Raw genomic sequence first — 15,644 nt, 5'->3', positions numbered from 1 at the left:
GAGAAAGAGAGACACAAGCGACAGAGAGAAAGAAAGAGAGAGAGAGAGCTTTGGCAGAAGGCGGGCTGGAAATAAAAATGAGGCCGAAAAGAGAAGCACACGGACACGACGGGGCCATCCCACGCCATCTCATTCCGCTCGCCTGCAGGGCGGGCGGGGCGGGGCGGGGCGGCGTCGGCTGGAACCGTGTGCAATGGCCCCATTGGGACGGCTCAATCTGCCGGCCAGCACGGCACGCCACGGCACGCCACGGCCAGCACGGCACGCCACGGCACGCCGGCGCGGTGGTGACTCCAAGTGCAGAGCGTCGCCACCACCACTCGTGCACGCCGGTCGTGGCCCCTGGGGGTGGCCTTGTAGGGGAGCAGGGCCGAGCGGGGAAGAACAGGGCCCAGCAGGGCCCAGCAGGGCGGCGGGGTTAAAAGCAGTGGAATGCGTGTGGCAATTACACACAGGCTGTCTTGGCGCGGCCAGTCGCGCAAGTTTTGGGTCGTGGTGCGGGGCGTGGCGGGGCGTGGCGTGGTGCGGCGGGGCGGGCGCGGCCTGTCGCGAAGGGCTGCTAGCCGCCACCCTATGATGGAATTTAATCCACCACTTTAAGCAGCGGCGTCAGTTTAACATCGCCGTCAAGCCTCGCATAGCCGGCCCGGCCCGGCACGGCACGGCACGGCAAGGCAAGGCAAGGCGCGGCGGCCTCCATTTCGCCGACCCGGCAAAGTTTGCAAGGGCCGAGCGCGGTGCCGCGCTGCCGCGCTGCCGAGCCGGAGGCAGGCGAAGCGGCAGGCTTTCAGCGGCAAGGAGCACGCAAATGCTGTACTGCAACAATTGCACGCATTCTGGGGCGCGGGGCGGCGGTGCGGGGCGGGGCGAGGAGGAGCGGCGCCAAAGTTGGCCACGCCGCCCGCTTTTGTGACGGCGTGTGAAACGCTTTCGACGCCACAATGTAGCGGGACATCCGTGGGGGTGGCGGCGGAGGAGAGGGGGATGCCCCGTGAGTGACGGGCCGTACACACCAAGCGGCGCTACCTGTCACGGGGGAGGCTGCCTGCGAGGCCCGCGAGGCCTGCGAGGCTGCGGGGGAGGTGAGGCCGCGTGTGGCCCCACTGCTAAAGGTGCCCGCCTCCAGACTCCAGAGCGGGGGCGCGCGTTAGCTTTGGCTCGTCCGGGAGCACGTACGCCGGCCGCCTCGGCGGTGGGGCCCCCGGCGGCTCACACGCGCGCCAATCCATCACTACAATTTCCTGCGAAATTGCGCGCGGCATAGTACACTGTGAACATGTTTTAATGATTATTTTAGTTTATCTTATTTAAAACAGATTGTTAGTTCATGTGAACGACGCGCCCCCTGGATGTGTAAAGCAGCACGGTGGACCTCGACAGCAGACCGATACTCGTAGTGCATGGCTACGGAAGGATCGAAAAACTGCTGCCAGCCTCTTCGCCCAGTGTAGCTACTAATTAATACTCGCCGTTTTGGCTTTTGACCGCAGATATCGCAGTCGCGGCCGGGAATTGAATGACCGCACTCCTCCCGCGCCAGGGCAGCCAGGGCACGGTGCCCAATGAACCGGGCGGCCTCCAGGCGGCCTCCAGGCGGCCTTGGCCAGCAGGCCTCGCCCTGTCTCTCTCGCACTCGCAGGCCGTCCCGTAGGGGTGCGAGAGAGACGGCCTCGGCGGCCCTAGCCGCATTATGCCGCGGCCGTCGCCCCGCAAACGCCGGCAAACGCAGCATTAGCATGGCCGCACTGTCTCTCTCGCACTCATTGTCGGGCCCGGCTAATCCCGCTATTTTCGGCGCTTTCGTTACGAATGCCAAATTGAAAGAGGGAGGGGGACAGCGAGCACGGGGAGCATGGCCGCGCGCCGCGCCTGGCAGGCGCTTGTTACGGCCTGGCCCACTGCGAATGCCGTACTTATGCACAGGCAAACGGGGCGAGAGTGCACCGCCCCGCGCCGAGCCCCGCGCGGACAGTCAAGGTCAAAAGCGGCTTGTCCGCAGTCGGGGTGGTGGACGCGCTGCGCGCTACCACAGCACTTTTAACTGCCGCACGAGAGTCCTGTAGGGCACTGGGCAAGCCCTTGGGCGAGCCGGTATCACGAAAAATTAAATAAACGAAAAAAGAAACGACATCACCAACTTTCACAAATATCATCGCGACCACGAAAATCCAGCTAACATGCTTGCTATAGGCACACGGTCGGTAGTTCACCATATGAGTACTTTCCTGTAGCATTTTTGAATCTAGGTAGACAAGGGTTGAAGCGGTGGCGTGCAGTGGCGTCGCGGCCGCTGCAAAGAAGGCCCTGCGGAGGCCACTCACCTTGGCGCCGGTGCTGGAGTAGGGCTCGTCGAACAGCGACCACACCTTGGGCTTGAGCCGCTGCCATGCCGACAGGTTGCCCGCCAGGTAGTCCTCCTCGTAGCCGAACAGGCGCGCCACCTCCTCGGCAGAGGGCCGCTCGGCGTCGATGTCCAGCTTGTCCAGGATGGCCAGCGTCGTCTGCAAGGGGGACACGGCGTCAACATGCACCCTCTCTCCTTCTCTCCCTGCCGCCCCCGCCCCGCCCCGCCACGCCCCGCCCCGCGACTCCGGGACCTCGGCACCCACTCGGCTCGGGTTTTCCCCGCGTGGACGTGTTAGTGCCAGTCGTTGCCCCCACCTGTTCCCCTGTTCCCGCCACTCGTCGCGGCCGCGCGCGGGGGCTTTGCGGGTCCATGAACTCGCTAGTGGCCCGCTGGTGGCGGCCTGGCGGGCAAACAAGCCGCCGGCATGGAGCCGGCATGGAGCCGGCATGGAGCCGGCATGGAGCCGGCATGGAGCCGGCATGGAGCCGGCATGGAGCCGGCATGGAGCCGGCATGGAGCCGGCATGGAGCCGGCATGGAGCCGGCATGGAGCCGGCATGGAGCCGGCATGGAGCCGGCATGGAGCCGGCATGGAGCCGGCATGGAGCCGACGCGGCCCGCGCCTCGTGCCCGTCCCGGCCCTGCAGGCAGCCTGCGAGGTAGGCAGGCCCGCCACGCTCCGCTGCGCGCGCCTGCGGTGGCGGCCTACCTCGCAGGCTGCCCCCTGCGGCGCTGCGGCCGCGCCTCGTCCCCTAGTCCGCTTTACCTGCGTGTCTCGGTGGATGCTGTAGGTGCTCCAGCAGCACGGCTCCACCTGGTTGGAGTCCAGGCCCCAGAACTCGAGCTCCTCCTCGAACAGCGGTCCGCACACGTTGGTCGGGTAGTGCAGCTTGCCCGTCCTGTTGCAAACAAGCGGTTAGTCTTGGTGCTCTCCGGCCCTCGCGCACCGAAGCACGCCAAAGGACCTCGAACCCGGACGAGCCCCAACCCCAGCCCCAGCCCGCGGCAGATGCTGCCATTAGGCCCGCCCAGCCCATTCCCTTTGTGACTGCACTGCAATCCGCTGCAATCCGCTGCAACCCTCTGCAATCCGCTGCAGCGCGTAGCAACCCACTGCGGCGCGCAGTCGGGCGTCATGGCCTCGCTGGCTCGCGCTGCGCGTAAAGCTGTCGTATCGACAGGGCCGTTCCCCGGCTACAGTGGCGCGGTCGGCCCTCCCCCCGGGCTTTGCGGCGACAAATCGGGCCAATGCAGACAGCCACGCCTTGGCCACGCCACGGACCGGGCCAAACTTTTCGGCCACAAATCTTGACTGGCCGTGCCGGGCCAGGCTGGGCCAGGCCGGGATGGGATGACCCAACTACTCAACTAACCACTATCCTGGCCTGCACCGGGCCGCGCCGCGCTGTGGACCGATTCCGAGAGTCGTCCTCGTCGCTCTCTCTCGCACTCATGCGGCGTCCCGTAAAGGTGCGAGAGAGATAGAGCGACGGAAACGACTCTCGGAATCAGCCTACCGGACGACTACGGCCCCCCGGCCCGACCCGGCTCGGACTTGCACTGCTTTGCTTTGGCGTTGTTGTGGGTACTCCCTTATTTATAACGGCCCGGCCCGGCATCCCTGGGGGAGGAAAGGGGGGGGGGCTTGTAAATATGACTCGGCCTTGGAAGGTCGCGTGACTCGGAGCAAGACGTTCCAAGACCCATCCATCATATTCATAGCCAACTAGGCGCGTTAACCAAGAGACGGGTTGCAGCCGTAGCGGATGGCTAAACCACAAAAAAACCTAGCTCAGACAATTTTAAAAATAAGTTGTTTTTTAAGCCGCTTTCTGATGAAAAGGCAAACGAATAGTCAGTAGAATACTTCACAAGAGTGATAAAAAAATTAAGATAACTCAATTACATCAGCACAAAGTTGCGAAGAAAAGGGAAGTGTTGAACCACAAGTATTTTACTTGCACATCTGAGCTCTAAAGCGCTCGGCCACGGAGCACTCGTGATGAAACGACTTACCGGTAGTAATTGAGCACCTGGGCGAACACTCCCGGGTGTCGGTCGAAGAAGTACTCGTTGAGTATCGGGTCATAGTTGGCGAGCGCCTCGGTGAGTCGGGAGAGCCTGGTGGCGGGGATCTTCCTGAGCGTCGTCCGGTACGTCTCGTACCTGGAGGGGCGAGCGGGCCCCGCGGGGGGCAGGAAAAGGCATTAGGGCCAATCGCTGGGCTCGTAACGAAGTTGAGCCCCGCTGAGACATGGAAAAGTAGGGCGGGCAGGCAGAGCAGCCAGCCGGCAGGGCGGCCAGGCAGCCTGGCAGACACTTGGTCGTCTGGCTGGCAATAAAGGCGCTAATGAGCAGCTCGTCGGACTAGACCAGCGCGGCCGCCCTTTCGAAGAACGCCGAAAAGCACCTGAATAAGCTCATTCTTGGCGTGCCGAGGACCTCAAGGACTCGCCATAATGCCCTCATTCAGCCTAAATAAAACGCGCCTCTCGCTGGGGTGCCTACGGCTCTTCAGGATGCCTTCGGACTGCCTTGGGGCTCCTCGAGCCCTACAATGAGGAAGGGTCCCTGCCCGGGCCTCGAGTGGCCGTTTAGAGGGAGAAGAATCTGTAGAGAGGCCCCTAAAGAGACCACTAGAGGCGACTAAAGGAAAGAGACTGCCAGTTAGGTTATTGGAGAGAGAGAGAGAGAGGGGGGGAGAGAGAGACCCACCTTATTCCGCCCACGTTGAGGATGATGCGGTTCTCCCCGTCCATGGTGACATGATCCCCGCGCGCCCGGCTTCCTGGCGCTCCCGCCCGCTAACGCCTGCAACAACAAGCAGAACAGAAAGGTGAAGAAACACGTTTTGCGTGGAAAAGGCCGCTCGAAATATATGCCGGTCGCCACCACCGGCGAGGCCGCCGCCGCTGCGCCACCGCTAATGGCACGGCCCACGGCACAGCCCGCCGCCCCGCCGAACGTGAGCAAACGGAGAACAATTCATCGCCGATCCGCGCCGCGCCCCGCCGCCGCCCGACGCAACCAGCCACCCGGGCCAGCCGCCCTCACAATGGCACACTGGCGGATTTCGTCACGTCACCGCGGGGCAAGGGGAGGGTCGGGGGAAGGGCTCGCGGCAGGCCGTCAAAGGATGGAAGCAGAGTAATGATTTCCGTTCCGCACGATAATGATATCAGTGACCTCCACCAACACCACCGGGCCCTCTCCTTTTCACGCAAAACACACACACACGTACACACACACACACACACGTGCTTTTTTGCATAGGAATATTGGTGCAGGATGCCGGGGTAGTACATTCGCCGAGCAGAGGGCACAGCAGATCCTTTTCCAGGCGCAGAGTCCATGACGTATATACAACACATGGCGATGCATCGCAGTGCGGGAGCGCGGACGGCCTGCCTCGGCCTGCCTCACAAGACGGAACGGAGAACAGTGTGCCGCTGGATGCGGACCAATGCGGACACCGCCAGACGTTTCTTTTTCCGCAAGCCGCGGACGACGGGAAAATGAGAAATCGCTCGGCATCAGAAACTAGCCCAATCGACAGTGGAGTGGTTGCCGAGTGGGGGCCGTGCGGCGCCGTGCGGCGCCGTGCCCGAGCAATGCTGGCTCTCTTTTCGCGGCCCTCTCGTGGGTAATGATGCAATCGCATGGCATTACGTGCGCCCGGTCGCTCCTTAGGGATATCCCCGCTTCTGATGTTTGCTTCGCCCCCTTGCCCCCCTCCCCCTCGGCAGCGCGGAGTGTATGCCGCCATTGTGGAAGGCAAGCGGGAGGAACAAAGGTCAACATTACGCAATCGCGTACGTACTAGACGATTTCCCCCTCCAGCACCGACGAGGGCGTCCCGCCGCCCGCTTGCAAGGCACGGCGGCACGGCCGAACGAGCCGAAGCAGCGCGAAGCGCGCGAAGCAGCAGCCGGAGGGGATCAGCGCCGTCAAAAGAACTCCGGACCACAAATCAATTTTTTGCCCCCTCCCCTTTCTTTCTCTTCTCTTTTTACTCCGACAACGCGCGGTTTGCACAGGGACGCGGTAATCTGGCCTCGGGCCGCCTGAGGCCCCGCTGTGCACTGAGAATCCAAACGCTATGAGTATAGCGTCAATTGGTGCAATGCAAAAGCATTGCACATGAAGTGCAATGCCTCCCCATTCCCATGCATTAGCATAGGGCCTTTTCGGGAAGCATTGCACCAAAGGTGCAATATGGCTGTGGCATTGCACGTATGGTGCGATATCACAGCGCATTGCACCATACGTGCTATACTCATAGCGTTTGGAATCTCAGTGTGGCCCCGGCTGGGCTAGGCCGGGCTGGGCTAGGCCGGGCTGGGCCAGGCCGGGCTGGCTGTCTGGGATTGACTCCCAAATGAGTGAGAGCGGGACAAGCGGACAAGCGGGCTGCCTGTCGGCAAGACGAGCGGGGCGCGCGCGGCGGCCAAGGCCCAGTTAATTGGCCGAGTTAACCACTCGCCACTCCAGCGTCCGCCAGCCTCGACGGGTCTTTCCTCTCCCGAGGTTTGCGGACAGCCGGAGCCGTACCCGCCAATTTGAATACTGCAGGCGGCGCTGTGCTACGCTGTGCTGCGCGCCAGCGCGCCGACCCTCCAGCCCCGGGCCCTTTTCATCAGTCATCTTCCAGCGGCAGGCTGAAGAGCCGCCGCTCCGTCTCCGTCGCACTCACGGGGCGTGGCGGGCGTGCCGTCCGTCGGGGTGCGCCTGAGACACAGCGCGACCCAGGCGCGAGTCTTCGGAATCACTCCGACAGTTCGGCGCCAAAATCAATCAGCAGAAGCAGACGGTCGCTGAAGCCGCCTGCCTGCCGCGGGTGTGCCTGCGGAACGAGGCGCCAGCCGGCCTGTCACCGATATCGGTACCGGGCCCGCCAGACGCCGGGCTGGAGGGCTGCACCCGGACCTGCAGTGGCCTACATTCGTAGCGGAGGGGCCGGATGGGGTGGAGGGGCCAGCCTTTGGCAGGGCAGGTGCCTGTCATCTTTTCAGCGTTTTCTGGAAAGGCTTTGATGGCGCGGCCGGCTTCACCGGCTGGCTTTGGCTTTGACCGGTACTCCGCGTACCTGCAGGCCCTCGGGCCCGGGATTGGTTCTCCACGTTGCACAGCTAGGACCTACAATTTTTTTGTAATTCCAAAGTTATGTTTTAGTGGCAATGAGTTGCCGTAGAGGTACATTCTCGTCTACTCAGATTTCCCGTACATGTGCCCCCCCCCCCGATTTGCAGGACACGCGCGTAGCCGTGGATTGGACGCTGAAAGCATCCTATTTTCACAACATTCCGAGGTTTTAGTTTGGCGACAACAGCGCGTGACACATTGTATCGCACCTCCCGCGAACACGAGGCCGGGAGGAGGGGGTGGAGGGGCGGGCTGCAGCGCGGGCTGCGCGACAATGTTGATGTTGTGCAGCGAGCTCCACTTCCGCGGGGTGGGCGAGCTTTGTGCGGGCATAGCCAGGGCAGCCGGGGCAGCCAGGGCAGCCGGGCCAGTGGGCTGGGGGCTTTGAATGGCGGTTAGTTTGTCAGGGCGACGGCAGCGGCACTGCGCTCTGGACGCTGTGGACGCTGCAGTCGAGGCCAATCACTGCAATGGCGGGGGTCGCTTGGCGAGGTCGCGACCAGAGCGACACCGAGCTATGGCTAGTTTGCTGCACCTGGGGGAAAGCCGTTCGCAGTGCTGCCTCACTGTCAGAATAGCGCTCTCAACAACACCACTGTCAAGCACACTGCTGCGGACACACACACACACACACACACACACACACACACACACACTGCTGCGCCGTGGCGCATCATTAGCAAGGTGTAACATTTCAATTATTTGTGAGCTCTTTCTGCTGAAAGTGTGCCGCAGCGAGCAGCCCGCCGTGTGAGTGTGTGTGGGGTGTGGGTGTAGGTGTGTGTATGTGTGTAAGTACGTGTGTGTGATGGATGGATGGAGATACGTCGCCAGCAGCTGGCGCGGCACCAGGTGCACACCCTACCTGATCAGCAGGCCGCCATCATCCAGGCCGTCACCGAGGCCGTCATCCCACGGACGCTCCGCCATCACCGCCGCGACCGCCGCACCTGCAACACGCAACACACCGCGCCGATCAGGTGTTAGCCCAGCCACCGCTACGGCGCCAAGCACAAACAACTCACACACGCGTAGACACACCACCGACACGGGGCGACAATCTCCGATACGCGTCGGGAGCGGCGCCGCGTGCGTCGAAGACGTCCGCCTTGTTCTCGCGATGTTATTTCCACGCACAGCTATCCAAAATCCGGAATTTCGCGAAGGCGTTCAATGTCAGCATCAGGCGGAGGGGTGCTTCGGAGACATGGGGAGGGGGACGGAGGAATTCCCCAGTGATGTAGACGAGGGTGTGGCCCCGCCCCAATAGTACCGCCCTGTCTGTCTCTCTCACACACGCGCAGAGCCGCGCAGAGTGGGAGCGGGGCAGGATGCAACGGGGTGGCGTGGCGTTTATCAGGCGCCGCCACTCGCGAGGGGAAGTACAACTCGAGGCGCGCCTCGCGATCAGCAGCGTCGTGTCGCTCTGTCTCTCTCGCACTCACAGGGCGGGCCGTCTGGGAGCGAGAGAGGCAGAGGGATCAGTCTTCTGGAGGGCTGTACAGTCAGGTCAGAGAGCGCGCTCTCAAACAGCGTGTTTCCCCGGCAGATTGCAGCGAGGGTGCGGCCCTCGAACGACGACGACGAGTGTCTCGCGAACCGGGGCGCGCTGCCGCGCTGCACACCACTCCAGTTAGCTGCTCGGCCTCATTAAATTTCATTGCCCGCCCCGTCCGCCCCACCCCGCCCCGCACGACTGACTGAATATTCTTATTAATTCTCCTTCCGCGCTGACAACAGTTTAGAGCTGCATAGGCCGGGCAGGCAGGCCGGCTGGCGGGCCGAGGCAAGGCCGAGCATTAGCATGCAAATAGCGACTGGGACGTCGCGCCGCAGTCTTAATGGCGCTTGTGCCGTAACTGCACTCGGCCGCGCCGCCCTTGCCTGGCTCTGGGCTGCTGGGCGGGGCTTGGCGGGCCGGGCGTCTGGAGCAATGATGAATGGATGGCCACCGCAGCGCCGGCGCCCCAAAGACCCTGTTCACGCAGCCCGCCATCGAGGAGGCCGCTGTCGACAAGGTGGCTGTCGCCGATAGGGAGATCGCCGTCGAGTAGCCCCCTCCTGGACGCCGCCGTCGAGGCCGCCGTCGAGGCCGCCGTCGAGGCCGCCGTCGAGGCCGCCGTCGAGGCCGCCGTCGAGGCCGCCGTCGAGGCCGCCGTCGAGGCCGCCGTCGAGGCCGCCGTCGAGGCCGCCGTCGAGGCCGCCGTCGAGGCCGCCGTCGAGGCCGCCGTCGAGGCCGCCGTCGAGGCCGCCGTCGAGGCCGCCGTCGAGGCCGCCGTCGAGGCCGCCGTCGAGGCCGCCGTCGAGGCCGCCGTCGAGGCCGCCGTCGAGGCCGCCGTCGAGGCCGCCGTCGAGGCCGCCGTCGAGGCCGCCGTCGAGGCCGCCGTCGAGGCCGCCGTCGAGGCCGCCGTCGAGGCCGCCGTCGAGGCCGCCGTCGAGGCCGCCGTCGAGGCCGCCGTCGAGGCCGCCGCCGACGCCGCCGCTGGGGATACGGGATACCAACGAAGGCCACCTCACCGCGCGTGCACTGCGGGGAACCTAGACGGGGTTAAGTATTACTTTTCACGGCGTGGGGTCGACCAGCCGCCGACCGGGGCCCGCCGCGCTGGGTGTGTTTCATGTGTTCCAAACTTACATAATGAGTTGGCAAAGTTGCCGCACGCTTGTCGTACACCGTACACCTAGGATCAAGAGGCTAAAACACGGCCCGGGCAGGGAGCCCCGCCGCGCAGGCTCCTTGGGCCACGGCGGCGGCGGCGGTCGTCTCCAGGGAGTACACAAAAGGTCGGCTCAATAAAAACGAGCCGCACCGCGTCATCAAACGGCGCCCTCTAGCGTCAGGAAATCGAGAAGGAGATCGAACGCCACGCGGCGCGCTGCTCGGCCGGGCTCGGCCGGGCTGCCTCTCGCTCCTCGTAGCCGCCGCCCTTCTCCCTGTTTGCCAAGCCGTTATTTCTTAAATATTTAAACCGGGTCAACGAGACCCCGGGAATAGGGCAGCAGGGCGTCTTTCAGCGGCGCCAAGGCCGGCGAGGCTGGCAGGGCCGGGCGGGCCGGGGTCACATGCCTTAAAAATTCCGCAGACAAAGAATCCAGGTGGGGCAGATCTTGACCGGGCAGCGGCGGGCTGCCTGCAGGCTGCCTGCAGCCCCTTCACGGCGTGTTTGGAAAGCCGCGGGTCGCCGTGTGTGAGGCCGAGGGGTGTTTGGCCAGGGAGGGGCACTGCCATGGCACTGCCAAGGCACTGCACGGGGGCCGCGGCATGGCATGCTGCTGTTTGCAGGTCGCCGCCGTGGAAACGGGAACAAGCGGTGTGCAAGACCAGGCGCCCCAAAATAGGCACCCGAAAGGGCTTCCAGTCCCCAAAAGAGCGCGCTCAATACGGGGCCCTGCAGCTCTGCATCTCCGAGCGACAGAGCGCCAGGCGGCTCCGGCGGCAACTACCGTTCATTGTCCCGGATCGTCCGCGGCTTTGACGCGCGCGTCGTGCGGCTGGTGTCCCGTTGCCTATTTGCCTGTGGAGCGCGGATTCCCGGATTCCCCCCGCACCACCCTCGCATGCTACACTCCGGCGACCCAAATTTCATTCGACAGAATTCAATTTGCGCTCGCGCCGTTCGCGTCCTGACAAAAGCCTGTTGTCAAGCAGCCCGCTGCAGCCCCACCCGCGGCCCCGCAGCATGTGCGCACCGCGGAGTGTTTAATCCAGATAATGCAATGGCACAGGCGGGGCGGGGCGGGGCGAGCGGGGTGGAGCAGCGGGGCAAAGTAATAGGAGCGCGTATTGGGAAAGGATAGGGCTACCCCTCCAGAGAACCCACCCGCCGCAGTACACCGTGGCAAGACCCCACACACAAACAAACATCACAAAAAACCGAACCGAAAAAAAAGCTATCGGTGATGGGATTTGAACGAGAGACCCGCGGGTGAGAAACGGACACCGCAGCTGTCGCGGCCACGGCGTCGACTCGCTAACTCCTCCGTTCCGGAGACGCGCCCCCGTCCAAGTTGGCCCGCTGGGACACCTCTTTGGCTCGTTAGCGCCGGGCGGGTCGGGGTTGTCACGGACATCAAAATTCGCTCTGGCCAGTCCGGCCGCGCTGGAGCTGGAGCCAAAGCGCCCTGCCGTGCCGTGCCGTGCCGTGCCGTGCCACGCCCTGCCCTGCCGTGCCGTGCCGTGCCGTGCCGTGCCGTGCCGTGCCGTGCCACGCCCTGCCGTGCCGGCCGTGGCGAACGGCACTTTGATCGGCGGCCAGGCCAGAGTGCCAAGCCGCCGCGCCCCTTTCATTGTTTTTCGCGCCAAAAGTATTCCAGCTGGCATCACGGGCGGAAGAGTGGCGCGCTCTGAAATCATCCTCGAGGCCATCGAACGCTAATTTTATGGGCAGACTAATGCTCGTGGAGCCCGGACGAGAGAGTGAGAGAGGAGGGGAAGGGGGGGAGGGGGGCAGGCCGGCGCAAGAAAGCTGCTGAAGGGGAAGTTGGCTGGATTTACCACTAATTAGCGCGGTCCGAGTGCCTTGCCTGGCGATGCCTGGCATTGCCTGATCCACTGGCGAGTTACTGCCACTCGGGCGGAGCGGGACACGGGGAGGGGGAAAAAACGCGGAGCGAATAAAAAACAAAAAAAAACGAGCGCCCGGCCGCGGTCGGGGGAGCTAGTTGCCGGCGTGTGCGGAGCCGTGTTTAGCGAGATCGGCTGACAAGGCACATCCGTCTGCGGTTAAACGAGAAAAGTTGCGTGGAGGGATGCCCGAGTTGTTGATGCACCAAGGCGAATGAGCGGAGTGCCGCCGTTACGTCTCGACCGGGGAAGGAGGCCAGGACCAGGCCAGGACGGCAAGGCAGACAGCACAACAGATATTTGAAAATCAAAAGAAAAATGTGAGAAAATAAATATTATTTACTGGAAATGCCAGGCCAGAGACTGACCGGCCACTTGGTACATAAAGCCACCACCACAGACGGACAAGGCCGGGCAGCACAATGGTGAGGGCGCATTGTCCGGGCAGCGCTCGTCCGCCGCGTCCCGCGACCCCGGAGCGCTCCGCTCCGCTCCGAGTCAGAGGGCCTGCAACTCCAAATACGAGACCGAACAAACAACAAGAAAAAGTGGCGGCCAAAGCGGTCACCGACGCTCTGCTTTTAAAGGGGGCTTTAACTGCGGTACTCGCTCGGTTCGCCTCAGCGCTTCTGCCCCTTCTGTCCTCACTCACCGGGCAGTGCCTGGCAGTGCCGCAGCGCCGCGGCGCCAGCAGACCACCCTCTGGGTCAGCTTCCGTTCCAAGTTTCCAGTCCAGGGGACCTCAGTACCCCAGAGGGCCCGGGAGCCCAGGGGGTCGGATCTTTCAATATTAGCTCACTGCGATAATCTCGCTGAGAGCAACGCGCTAACGGTCGAGCTGCGCGCCGCCACGCCACGCCCTGGGGGCTGCCGGGTAGGGCGGGGCGCGGCGGGGCGCGGCGGCGACGAATCAAGAAGCCGAAACTCGGGGGAGGACAAGGAGAAGTTCCTTTCCACCGCGAAACTTGGACCGACGAGATACTGTCGGGACAATTATCCACGCGGTTTCGCGGTGGACCTTCTTCTCCTTCCTCTTCCCCCTCTTTTTCAGCGCAGTGGAGCTAAGTTGCTTTTGTGCTTCCTCACGAGCCGACCTCTGAGGCGGAGGTCTCCCCGCTGCCCCAGTGAGCGCGGAGTAGGCCGAGCAGAGGCTTGCATTCGGCAGCGCGGCCGGGCCGTGGGGCCTCGCCTCGGGTCGGGCCCAAGCAGCCAAGGCAGCCCCGGCAGCCGCCGAGGCAATCTCTTAGCGCGAGGACGGCCCTGTCAGCTGCTGTCAATAAATTAGATAAGAAAGTTAAGGAAGCGCGAACGGGCGGGGCAGGAAGATGGCAGGTCGGCGCAGCGCGCAGCGGCCCTTGAGAAATGGCCGACGAAGGGGGAGGCAGTCCGGCCAACGAGTTACATCACTCTCTCGACGGTTTAATTAACGCCCTTTTTATTTGCCTCGCAAATTGGTCCGATTGAGTGTCGATCTCGATAATCCCCTCCTTCACTGCCGCGCGTCGCAGCACGGTGGAGCGGCAGGTCGTTACTCGCCTTTTTATCGCTCGGCGACAACAGCCTCGCTGACGGCCTCCCCGACCTCACGCCGACCCCCAGGGCCGCAGGGCCGCGCGGTGTGGACCGGTGCGCCCGCGGCGCCGGCCTGGCCCCGGACACCAGCCGGCCGCCCGGGGCAGCAGTCACACTACTGCATCCCCATTAAAATGCACGGTGTGTTTTCTAAATGGAAAGCCAATGTTGACGCTGGCTGCCCTGTTTCCCCCGGCCAACCCTACTGCCCTACAGTGCCGGGGAAACGAGGGGAGTGGGGATCAGTGATAAGGAAGAGGACAGGCAGTGGCCTCTTATCGGAAGGTAGGCCAGGGCCTAGGCCTAGGGCTGGGTCCCAGCGCTGGGCCCAGGGCTCGGCTAGCCTAGGCCAGGCCAGGCCGGGCCAACCCCCACACACGGCCGGGCGAAAATAGGCCGCGCTCCGGCCGCCCGAGTACACGCTCCAGGCGCCGGGCCCTCCAGCTCTCCAGCGCGCAAAGATAGGCCGGCCTCAAAATTGATAAGGGCATGAATCATTTCCTCGATCATCTACACTGGGAGAGACACTTCGGGAGCAGCCCGAGGAGGCCGAGAAAGCGCTCCCGATGAGTGGCTCGCAATTAAGTGGCAAGCGTGCCTTTGCAGCCGCCCCTTCCGGACGCTCCCCCCCCCCCCGGGCCGTTCCGACATCAAAGTGGACGGGGCCCTCAGAGCCGCGCGGTTTTACAACTGCCCGCCGCACTCCTTCGTATTGCTTCCTCGAGCGCTGCTGCGCGGATGTGCGGACGCCACAAACGCCGCGCTGTGTGTGTGTGCGCGTGCGTGTGTGCGTTAGTGAGTGAGCTCGTGTTTGTGAGTGTGTGTGTGCCTGTGAGGGTGCATGTGAGTGTGGTCGGTCGCAACGGTATGCCGAGCCACGCCGCCATGCCCCGCGGCACTGGTCTGGGTCGAGTCATAATCACATCTCGTCGCCTGTTGCTCCGGTGTAGCGTGCAGGAGGCGTGCAGAGGGCGTGCAGCCCTCGGGCACGCGTGTCGGCGCGGCGGCGTGCCGGCGGCGGACGAGAGTACCAGCGCGGTCCGCAGCACGGCGCACGCGCCGCATCGAAAGAAGGAGTACCTGGGCGCCAACGGCGTGCTGCACGTCGCCCTGCTCGGCGTGCAAGCTGTTTACGGACGCCAATATCCTCCCTGGCCAAGTTTCAGCTAGTGTTCTAAAGGGTAGGAATATTCCCGGGAATTTAGGGAATTCCCGGGAACGTTCCGGGCACAATCAAACCCCAAAAATGGGAAATTCCGGGAATTAAAAAATGGCGAAACAGCTGGTTTTTTGCAAGAAAAATGTAGAACACGCAAGGTATCAAGTAAAAATTATGAAACACATGAGTGTATTCCATTTTTCTTTCAGAAGGGAACAAAACAAAACGTTTTGTAATCAAAAATTAGTTTTCTATCAAAATTTCGTATTAAAAAATTAACTTTTATCAAAGTGATGGGTTCATATGAAGCAATGTTGCCGGCCAAGTGGGAATATTCCGGGAATTCCCGGGAAGTCTCGGGAATATTCCCCTGAATGATTGTTCCCGGGAATTTTCGAACACTAGTTTCAGCCAATTTCCTTCTCCGGCGCGGCGTGGCGCGGTGAGGCCCGACCCGGGGGACGACCGCCTTTAATTTCGCCTGCAGGAATTACTGGGCGGGAATCCGTGCGCGGAATCCGAGGCATTGCCCGAGCGCCGCCACGCATCTCTGCCTCCCCGCGGCGCTACAAAGACAGCGTAGCCAGCAACGCTGCAGCGCCGCCAACGCCGCCAACGCACAGTGGCCAGATTACCAGTGGAGGCGCCAAAACTCCAGACGCGCTGTCAGCTCCATAGTCGCTAAACGGGAGCAATCCATTGGTGGGGTCCCACGTTCGGTTCGAGACCTGTTTAGCGACTCTGGAGCTCAAAACGCGTCTAGAGTTTTGGCCGCCTGCGCCGGTCTCTGGCCCACTGTGCAACGCCGCCATGGGGCGGAGCAAGACGGCGATATGCAAAATTAACGGGCCAGGCCGAGTC

General features: G+C 63.1%; 1 protein-coding gene across 1 annotated transcript in view; it reads right to left on the bottom strand.

Annotated features, from left to right (window-relative positions):
* Positions 1-15,644, bottom strand: part of LOC117653888 (potassium voltage-gated channel protein Shaw-like) — a 66,295-nt gene that overhangs the window by 12,810 nt on the left and 37,841 nt on the right. Inside the window, exons 3-7 of the mRNA XM_034399879.1 lie at positions 8,354-8,438; positions 5,062-5,157; positions 4,363-4,512; positions 3,113-3,245; positions 2,322-2,501 (exon numbers count right to left, since the gene is read on the bottom strand). Coding sequence (XP_034255770.1) covers positions 2,322-2,501; positions 3,113-3,245; positions 4,363-4,512; positions 5,062-5,105 — 507 coding nt within the window. The 5' untranslated portion in view covers positions 5,106-5,157; positions 8,354-8,438. The remainder of the gene's footprint in view (positions 1-2,321; positions 2,502-3,112; positions 3,246-4,362; positions 4,513-5,061; positions 5,158-8,353; positions 8,439-15,644) is intronic.

Source organism: Thrips palmi, unplaced genomic scaffold (assembly GCF_012932325.1).
Source record: "Thrips palmi isolate BJ-2018 unplaced genomic scaffold, TpBJ-2018v1 HiC_scaffold_10, whole genome shotgun sequence".
Taxonomy (NCBI): domain Eukaryota; kingdom Metazoa; phylum Arthropoda; class Insecta; order Thysanoptera; family Thripidae; genus Thrips; species Thrips palmi.
Note: the sequence above shows the minus strand (reverse complement) of the source record. Positions and strands in the feature narration are given on the sequence as shown.